The sequence below is a fragment of the Dermacentor silvarum genome, chromosome 7 (assembly GCF_013339745.2).
Source record: "Dermacentor silvarum isolate Dsil-2018 chromosome 7, BIME_Dsil_1.4, whole genome shotgun sequence".
NCBI lineage: Eukaryota > Metazoa > Arthropoda > Arachnida > Ixodida > Ixodidae > Dermacentor > Dermacentor silvarum.
The window spans coordinates 67,052,194-67,062,708 of NC_051160.1; the positions used below are offsets into that span (position 1 = coordinate 67,052,194).

The following is a 10,515-nucleotide window of genomic DNA, read 5'->3' on the forward strand; positions in this document are numbered from 1 at the left end:
CGTGGCCGACAGCATAGTTCAAGATGCCGGCCAGCGCCGCAGGTCACCAACGAGGACGTCGAACTATCTCGCCGGCGCAGTTCCAGGCGCAGTTCCAGGCACAGTTCCCGGTGCAGTTCCCGGCACAGCTCCCGGTGCAGTTCTCGGTACAGTTCCCGGTGCAGTTCCCGGCACGGTTCCCGGCACAGTTTCCGGCAACGCTCCCACCGCCGTGCTTTCGTCGCCACTGGGCCACATCCACATCCCCGTGGACCACTGGTGCAGGCCTCCGGCCGACTACACCTCCGTGGCCGCCGACGTGTGGAAGAACGTCAGCGTCCCTCTGGAGGTCGACGGCAAGACGAGAAGTCCGTGCCTTCGGTACGAGCCACCGTTCCCCCTCTTGGAGGACACCGAGAACCGGACCACGGTCCCGTGCTACGCGGGCTGGGACTACATCGATGCTGACGCGGGAGTTGTCTCCATCGTGGTAGAGTGGAACCTAGTGTGCGGCAGCCAGTGGATCCTACGCGTTCTGTCCGCGTCTACTCGCTGGGAGGCGCCATAGGAGCTCCTCTGGCCGGTGCTGCCGCCGACACCATGGGTTGCCGTATCGTGCTCTGCATATGGCTCTTCCTGCTAATGATCGCCGGTGTCTCGCTTGCCTTCGCCAGAACCGTGCTGCTGTTCGCTACCCTCCGCGCCATCTTGTCCGCCGCAGTCACCAGCGTCCTCGTCACGTCGCTCGTGGTCCTCTTCGAGGTCACCGACACGCAGCACCGGACCCTGTTCTGCAGCATTGCCATGGCCGTGGCCTCGATCGCGGCCACGCTGTACAGCGAGATCTTCTACAGCCTCGAGCTCAGCTGGCACGTGTGCCAGATGGCGTTCATGGTGCCCACGAGCACCCTGGTCCTGGCCGTGTACTTCATGGACGAGTCCCCTTGCTGGCTTCTCGTCGCGTCCAACATGAGGCGCGCCGAGCATGCTCTGGCCTGGGCGGTTCGCGTGAACAGGGCGGACCCGGACGTCTTCAAGGAGCGCCTGTCCGAACTGAAGTCAGAGATAAAGCAGCACGACCAGCAAACGCATCAGGGAACAACCTCCCCGAGTGCTTTCGCTCCAGATCAAGGTATTCGTTGTTAACAAGCTCCAGAGCGAGACATCATCAATGCTGGGTTGCGCTGTTCAGTTTCGGTGTAGACAAAAAGAGATGGCAGGGTCCTTTCAGTGACTTGGGCAACTACGTCAAATAGTACTAGCACGAGTTTAATTGGCAGCATGTCCCTGGAAGTTTCATGGAAAATGTTGCAGATAACGGCAAAACAAAAGCCAATGGCTCTGGTCTCGTTTACATGAACCGAACGCAAGCTCGTCAGTAATCGAGCTAAACCCTCCCCACCCCGACCGCGTTGACATGCGTCTCGCCGAGTAGATTGGGCTAGTCAACCCGCCCCTAGAAAGCAAGTTCACCGAACTCGCTCAGTCCTACTCGGTAGTGTTCGCATGAGCCCGACGACGGGATTATGGCCCCACAGGCCGAGTCGACCCGACATTTTCGGTTTCATGTAAACGTATGTCTTGCGTTGGTAACTTGGCAACGGCCGAAAACGACCAAACAAGTTCCTAAGTTAAGAACGATAAACGAAGGAACTCGATTCCCACCATTTTGAATATCTTCTGGCGGCCAACGAAAGGCTTATTGGGAAAAAAGTAGGGTAAGTTAACGTAACTTGAAAATAATCCTGCCGCAATTTTTTCACAGGCGCGCACGATGAACTCAAATTGGAGATTTAAATCGTTTGTTTGACAGAAAATTTGTTGGGGTGATGAAGGTAAGAAATTTGCAGGTGCAAGTTGGAATCAGCTAGCACAAGACAGGGGTAAAACTGGAGATCACAGGTAGAGGCCTTCGTCCTGCAGTGGACATAAATATAGGCTGATGATGATGATGATGACTGCGCTTCACAAAAGCTACACCTAATGAATCGCTTATCCAGGCTATGCTTGGCAACATCCCAGTGCACAAGGGTGGTGGTTTGGGCGAGTTTGTATTCCATGGCATTTTCTTGAATTAGTGCAGCTCAGAAAGAGTTAAGGAAGCAAGACACGTACGAATAAACACGTAATAAGCAGGACAGGATGGTGTTAAACTTCCAACTGGTTTAGTTTGGGACACCAGTGACAGCTTTTAAACTACGTTAAAAGACAACAAAGACGGCAATTGTTTACCTGATAATGTTATGGACAATGTGCGTACACACATCTGTGACAGCTTTTATACTACGTGAAAAGACAACAACGAACGTCAATTCTTTACGTGATAGTGCTATAGGCAATGTGCTTACACACAGTTTGTGTTAGCGCATCCCCCCCCCCCCCCCCCCCCGCACAGACCTACTTTTAACCATTGAACATTCCATTGATGAATTTCCCACGACACGTTTGCAGAACGAAGCCCTGATGTCATGCAGTCAATTTTGTAACTTTTTAGTGTTATACCCAGCTTCCACTTTTATTCGTTGGACGACGCTATCTGCGTGCAAAAAAAAAAAATGGGGGGGGGGGGGGGTTGCGTGTGTATTGGCTGTTGCATCGTTTCCATTGGCGGCGAGAAGTGGGAGTGGCGCCCTTTCCAGAGTGACGTCAGGGCGAGGACGCCGCTCGCTCCGGCTCGCTCGCCTGCCGCGTGCGCACGTTCGCTTCGTGTATGCTCGATATGTTCGCTTCGTGTATGAACAGTACTTCCTGAAGGATGCTTTGGCTGCTTCGTAAAGTGCCGTCTTTTTTTTCGGAATTGCGTGAATCGTGAAAATTTGATGCTTGGATATCGAAGTGATATATAGTTGCAGGGGCTACTGCTCTTGCTAAGTAGAGGTGCACCATGTCTGTTCAGAAATATTGCGTAAAAACAATGTCTGCAAATTCAGTATCGAAAAATTTAATTGTACGACGCTTCGCTCCAAACTTAACATTCCTTTAGTACTTAGTTGTGGCAGACATTTCGTTTTACGCGGAACAGCAATATTGGTATTTGGTGCCAACATTATATATAAATGAGTATGTTAGGAGAAGATACGGCCTTCGAAGCTTTCGTCAAGTTTCTTATTGCTTTGTAGAGTTGTTCTACTCAAAGTGGGTACTGCAGTAATGCGTAAAAGCAAGTGTTATGCTCGCATATTCCCCTACAAAAATTTGCTACTACTTTCACCTTTCTCCGAAACAGCCACCCAGAAAAAGCAATATAGCTGGCTGTAAACACGACTGCGCTTCATGTATGTATAGCAATCACCTAAAAGAAAAGGTTCGTGGTTAAGATCAAGAGCCAACCAATTACATGCCATGCAATGTTTCATAGCGGCCTCAAGTGTTCTTTTATGGACAATATGGCAGACACCTCCCGCAATGAAAGCAACCGACAATCATTATGACGAGGCGCGCATTGTTCGCGAAACCCTTCCGTTCACTACAACTTCGAATTGAAACCATGAAGGAGTCCTTTACAGCGCCAATTGGAATGGCTATAACATACTCGAAGCACTAGAGTGCAGCTTTGGCTGCCTGGAAGAGGCAGCTTCGGCTTCCTCTTCCAGGCAGCTTCTTATGCAACATCGTCACGCAACTATCATCTGCATGATGACGTCTCGAACCATAATGGTGTTTAATCATACTAATTATACGAACTGAGCACTATTCGCTACGTCAGCCCAAAAAGACTCACTCGTATACCAGCCTCACAAACAAGACACAATATATGCAAGCCTCGTGAATTCCCTTGATTTTTGACCTCCTTCTGTGAATGCTTATATTTTCTATGTGTCCCATACCACTAAAGAATGAAGCTTATGCTTATTACTGGCTGCAGCCATATGGATTAAAAGGCATTTTCGCCCACAAAGTTGGGCCGAGCAGCTGCGTCAGTTTCACCAAGTAGATCAGTCAGAACGGTTCCCCAAGCAACAAGCAGCGCTAAGTTGTTGAACTGACTAGAGCGCGTAGCACTGAAAAGAGAATAAATATTGGTCCACGCCTTTTTGTGAGTGGCAAACAGCTTCAAGCCTCAATTAGCTTTACTTAAAATTACAGCCGCTTAAAATTAACTAGTTAAGAACGGCCTTAATTTTGAGAAGCAGTCCAAAAAGCAAACGGTACTGGTAGAATCTATACTGATGTGTTGTTCAGTCCTCGTGCTACTGCTGCACGTTTCTGTGCATAAATGCGAAAATTCTATAGCTTGCCAATGAACAGCTCGTCGTGAGCAAAAAGATTTAGTGGTGTAAAATCAAGATAAATGTTGAAGTGCTATATAGCCCGCGTTTCTTACATGATTGTTACACCACGGCAAGTATGGTCACTTAACTAGATTGTTCTATCCTAAGTTCTCGCGTTTATGCTTTTATTAACCACGTCAGCTACCGCTGCAGAGTGTAGCATTGCGCAAGCAAAACCCACACCGCTCCGGGCTGACCTCCGTTGGCCGGCACTGTAACGTTGCTTCTGAGAAATACATTGTTGTCTAGAAAATAAGCTCTTTCAATAAACTTCAACGAGCCAAGACATCGCAAAAATATATTTGAGAGGACTGTCATAACTGCACCAGCATAGGGAAGGAGAGCGTACAAACGAAAACGTTGCAGAAGGCGCCCGGACGCAGCCCGAACTGCAGCAGACGACAAGCGCCGATCCTTGCCATGACGTCGAGCAAGCGTAGGGAGCCTACATGCAAGCGCTTGCATGCAAGCGCCTATGCGAGGTGCCGCTTTTGTTCGTTCTCGGGGCTAATACTGAGTGACTTGTGTTTTTTCGTTTAGGCTTCACCCTCCCTGTCTGCTAAGCTCGAAATGACGACGGTTGTTGAAGTTGTTTTTTTTAACACGAAAGTGTTTTATGCCGGGGTCCACCAAGACTTCACTGACGTATTTCCGTCACGGAAATACGTCATACGTCATACGTGTTATGATAGAACATAATACAAAGAAAGAAACCAGAAGAAAAAGTTCCTCAAACATGCAAAATTTGGAAATCGAACCCACGACCTCTCGGTCCGCGACGATAGATCGCCGAGCGTTTAACCCATTGCGCCACAAACGCATTCGCAGAGAGCTACACAGACGCGCCTTATATATCTAACACTCCTCCGTGTACCCGCGCTCTTGCTCGGGGCGGTGCCGCCGCCTACGAGCAGAAAAGAGAAGTACTGCATTATGACACTAACGCGCACCGACAGTGAACGCTTCGGTGGTCTCAGCACTACGACGCCTCGATGCCAGCATTCGAAGGGACGCTGGCATCAAGAAGCACTACCAACGCCACCTAGGTGGCGTTCACCGTACTCAGCACAGCGGAGCGTGGCCTCCGCAATTAGCTCTGAAAATGTTTCTGAAGTTGATCGCGGAGGCTGCAATTACGACGCGCTGTACGCGCTGATTTGACTCAGTGACGATTCAGTTACGTGCTTTGTCTTGCGCGTTGTATTAGTGTGTCAGTTACGTGCTTCGTCTTTCGCGTTGTGCTAGCGTGTGCAGCGTAGTGCAGCTTCCATATGCACGACGGTTGCTCATGGTCATCGACGTTGGTAGTCGTGATGGAGGAGACGTGCCACCAGGCGTCAGCGTGGGTGCATCAACGCCTAAGGGCGCTTTAGCCACAAAACACCAATAGACATTATATATCAATGTGCAATAAACATTACACTACTTCTGTGAAGACACGTTTCACTTTCGTGTTCTATACCGATTCTTATATAAGAGGGATCAACCACATTTTTTTTTGGTTCGTGAACTATTTTCTATATTTATTGACTAGCTCTTGTTTGGAAGTAGAACCGGAAGTTGTCATGTTATTAGCCACTATTAAGGAGTCCTCGCGCCGCTTGATGCGGCGTTTGAACGGCTGCTAAACAGCACCGTTTGCATTTCTTTATCTTCGTTGGGTCTGTTTCCAAGATCACACCTGTTCGAGGTACGAACCACGACTGAACAAGCCTCTTCGGCGCATTCTGAACTTATTAAGAGACCACTTTCTAACCTGTTCGAAATCAGCGCCCTTAAGAAATCCGGACACCGTTCTGTGGTTTCCAGTTTTGAAGACCAGAGCAAACGCCTGTCTGATGCTGGTTACCCCAGGTTACTACAGGTATCCGGGGTAGAACATATGCTAAACTATTTTGGCAAGAAAAATCGGCAAGGCGCATGTTCTTTGTATACACCAAAGTAATTAGGTGTGATACCTTACGTTCACACCATAGAGTTTCATACAATAGTTATTGTAGGAAACGCTGTCTCCCATAGCTGAAAAAACGTCGCTCATCTTGCAGATGTTTATGCGGTTTTTATGCTCCGGATAAGCGTGTGAAGCTTTGCAAACTGACCAATGTAAACTGACCAAAAAGACACCAAGTCCAATTTGTCATTGTGCACGTAGTGTACGTGGTGTCGCAATTTCGTTTGTCATGTGCCAAATAATGCATTCGTTAAACCGGAAGCTCTCTTAATGACAGATTGCGCGAGCATCGTAACAATGTTAAAAATAAAATTTCAGCTGGCCTCTCATTGCGACTTGTATCTGTGCCTCTAATTTCGACAGATGTGCTATTATCGGATGTCATCACAATCGGCTGACACGCGAAATAAGAGAAGCTGAAGTCATTCCAACACTTGGAGACATGATGTGTAAGCACATCCTTCTATAACATCATTGCGTAAAGAATTGACATTTATTGGTCTTCCAGCACGTGTAGAAAGAGCTGCGTCATTGTTTGCTGTTTGTTTCACTTAGTGTAAAAGCTTTCATAGGTGTGGAAAATAAACTACAGGGAAGTTCAGCGCCCCTCGGTCTCCTATTTTTTTTATGTGTTTTGTCTTGTGTGTGTTGTTTCCTTCGCTCATTCTGAGTGGTTCTAATTTTAGGAAATGTGAACATCTCAGCGTTAGAAAAATTGTCTGAGACGCACTCAGGACGTGGGAGTGGTGCACGTAGAATGTAAGAATCGCTTCACTGGTGATACTGGAGATTACCAAGCTTTTTTTTTATTTATTTCTTAGTGCAACCGACAGATAGTACACATTTTGTTTTGAAGTTCTAATGGGAAGAATTATTCTCCGTGTCCAACCACACTACTGCGGCAGTGAGACGATCGGTGTATATCGCCTTCAATTCGGCCGATCCCGATGGTAGTGTATCTAAAATGTTGTGCCACAAGGCGACTATGCTCCACTGACAAAACTAGGTACGTGCACAGAGTATGTGCACTGGTTCAACTGGGTATGTTCACTGGGGCCACTGAGTGTGTGCCGCTGGATTTTAGTTTGCTTTCATTCCTATATCTTGTCAGTTACATACGTTCTCTCTTACTTATTATAAATACTACAGCCTATAATCCCTACATGACCGTTCGCTGCACATTTATTATTCACACAACCGTTCTCTGCCGCATTATGTAGACATCAACTACAGTTTCACTTAATGGCCCGTTCCTGCGGCGAACGTCGGTGGCGGCGTAATAGAGCGAACGAAAAAAATAATTACGGGGTTTTACTTGGCCAAACCACGATATCATTATGACGCAAGCCTTGAGTGGGGGACTCCGGAATAATTTGGACCACCTGGGGTTCTTTGGCGCGCACCTAAATCTAAGTGCACGGGCCCATCGAAATGCGGCCGCCGAGCAGAACAGCGCAAATGAAAGACTCGAGCCGCGAATTGCGGGGACCAATGAGTGCGGCCCCTTCAGAGACCTGTGCGCGGGAAACTGGTTTCATGCGGACCCGCCCGACAGCTCGATGCGTACTCCTATCTGGCTTCAGCCGGACCGCTAGTTTCGTACTACCGTCTGCTCCCGTCAGCTCTCGCTCGCGCTTGTTTGTTTTGCTTGCTTTGGTCTCGTTCGCGCTTGTTTCGATTGTCATGGTTTGATATTGTTTTGTAATCTGATTGTATGCCCGACGCGAATTGTGTAGTACTTTCTGGAAGCCAAGCAGCACTAGCGATTACAGTGGGACCTTCGACGAGTCATGTATAAAAAAATTTGGGCAGCTTGCACTAGTGGTGCAAGGCTGGAGTAAACAGCGGAGCTGGTGATCGACCTAGCTTCTTCCAGGTTTTACTAGGCTTGGCTGAGTTTTGCTAGGAAACGCTAAGTGCTGCTAGGCACAGTATTCCGAATCGGCTCGCCGTCGCCGACGCGCAGATTCTCGCTTGTCCGCGCGACGCGCTTCAAGATGAGCGGCTTCTTCTTCGGGTGTCCGGATCTTCTTTGGTCGTCCCATGTTAAGGCTACATGTAGTCGCCACAGAGTCAACGAGAGTTGTGCCATCGTCGCTGCGCTCCGAGCTTTATCTCCCCGGTGACATCACGGCTGAGCTACGCCTCTATACTTGCCGGGGCGTGGCTGGTCGAAACCTGTCGAGCCGCCGCCAGAGGTGCCTGCTGCTGTCACGGACACCGCGCGCGTTCGGAGCGAACGCGGGGAAACGCGGACGGCGTCGACAGCAGCTCTGCGCGTTGCCTCGTTGGTGCTGCTCATGGAGGAAGTAAACCCCAGGAGAGGCCCTGGCCAGCACGAACGTATTGGAGAAGGTGTGGCGGTAGTCACGTGCTATTTTTCGCAAAGGAGCACTGGGACGGGTACCCCAAATGTCAACGTTGCCATGGCAACCGCGCTCTTGAAGCTTTCACTGCTGCTCTCGGTCTCTGAAAAGTGAAGTAAGATTTTTCCGCCGGTGTCTTTCCCGCAGCACCTTTTGTTCGCGAGAAAAGCTGACTTTGGAGTGTGGCGTGTAAGCTTGAAAGTTGTGTTTTGGGCCTGTGAGTGTGAGTGTCGGCCAGCAACAGATACACTCAAGCAATCACGACGCGGGTCTTCGTTGTCTTCTTCAAAGTACCACGGAAAAACACAGGAGCGTGTCTGCTTCCCTAAAACTGCTACAGAAATTTTGTAGGCTTTGTTTTGACGCGCGTCAGGAGCACACCCTTCCGGCGGCTCGTAACAATGCAAGTTCAAAGTTCGCGCCCATCTGCTCCGGCGAGCTGCAGAACCCCTGATTGGAGGCGCAAATAGAGGTGGCACACCAACATGGCTGCACTTCCGGCTTCAAAAAATGACGTCAGGGCCTCTCCTGTTTTGTTTCCTTCCTCCATGGTGCTGCTACAATTTCTCTCTCTCTCGCTCTCATTTTCTCTTTCGCTCTCCCGAGCATAGCGCGCACCGCGCTCATGCTCTCCTTTCCTCTCTTTAGCGTCTCATGTCAAGGCAACATTAAAGTCCCTAGATATTTTTTTTTGCTTTCAAAGAGCAGAAAATCTAGGGACTTTAGGCAACATGTGCACGGCACGGAGATGAGGCGAAGCACACGCCGCCCCGCGAGGTGGTTGCTACGCAACGCGGGGTGACGCCTTCGCTTGGCGAGTTTTTGCGAACGTTAGCCGCGGAAACGAACAGCTTAAACAGCTCCGCTGTTAAAAAGTCGACGAGCTTGACCCGCAGATTAGATATACGACGATTGCCGATTCTGCGACATGTCTCTCAAATTCTTTGCTTCAATATATCGCGAAATGAAACCACTCATAGAGCTGCGCTCAAATTTCGCATTTCGGAGTATCGTATTTGTCGGTGAATTTTTTTCGCTCTCACATCACAGAGCTGCACGCCATCGACCTGGTCGCCAACCGGCGCCTGCGCAAGAGGTCGGCCGTCATGTTCGGCTGCTGGTTCCTCGCTTTCGCCAGCTTCTTCAACATCCGCGCACCCGACGCGATGGACACCAGCAGCGCGGTCCGCGCCGTCCTCACGCTCCTCAAGCTGACCGGAATCGTGGTGGACGTGCCCATCATCATGCGCGCCGGCAGGCGCCGCTCGCTGGCGTTCAGCATGGTCGCCCTGTCCGCGCTGTCCCTGGCCATGGCGGTCATTCACCTCCTGCACGCCCCGGACCAGCAGATCGTCGGCGTCGTCTTCTTCTCGTTGCTGGTGTTCGACCTCTGCGTCCTCACCATGTTCCTCATCTCGGCCGAGCTCTACCCGACCGTGGTGCGAGCCACCGGGCTCGCCTTTGGTTACGCGTGCGGCCGCCTCGGAGTGCTGGTGTCGTCCTTCGTCGCCGACATTCGACAGGCCGAGCTGAAGGGCGCCACGTACGGCTTCGCGGCGGCGCTGTTTCTCCACTTCGGGGTGATGGCGCTGGGGCTGCCGGAGACGACGCAGCTGCAGCCGGCAAACACGCTGCGCGACATGGCGGCCGACCGCTGGGCGCTGCGCTGTTAGGGTGGTTCGAGCCGCCTCGCAGGGAAGCGTCAAACGCAAGCGTTCCCGAAGCGTCACCCGCGAACGGAGCCGAGCTGCCGACAGGTCAATGAGTTCGCGGGACAAATTGACTCGCTTACGTCACTCAGGAAGCGGAAGAGTCTTTTTTTTTTAATTATTTTAGTTCTATTTTTCGCCTCTGGGACGGGTTCACTATTTCTTTTCATTTGTGTGAAACATTCTAGCATTCGTCGATATTTTGGTTAATCTTCTTTAACGCTGCTCAGCATACATTG

The 10,515-nt window shown here is 50.2% G+C and overlaps 1 protein-coding gene across 1 annotated transcript; it reads left to right on the forward strand.

Moving 5' to 3' along the window:
- The first annotated feature begins 579 nt into the window (after window positions 1-579).
- Window positions 580-10,240, forward strand: LOC119458935 (solute carrier family 22 member 11-like). Its single transcript, XM_037720790.1, has 2 exons — window positions 580-1,111; window positions 9,618-10,240. Exons 1-2 carry the CDS (start codon window positions 580-582, stop codon window positions 10,238-10,240), a joined length of 1,155 nt encoding a protein of 384 aa, XP_037576718.1.
- Window positions 10,241-10,515: the final 275 nt, after the last annotated feature.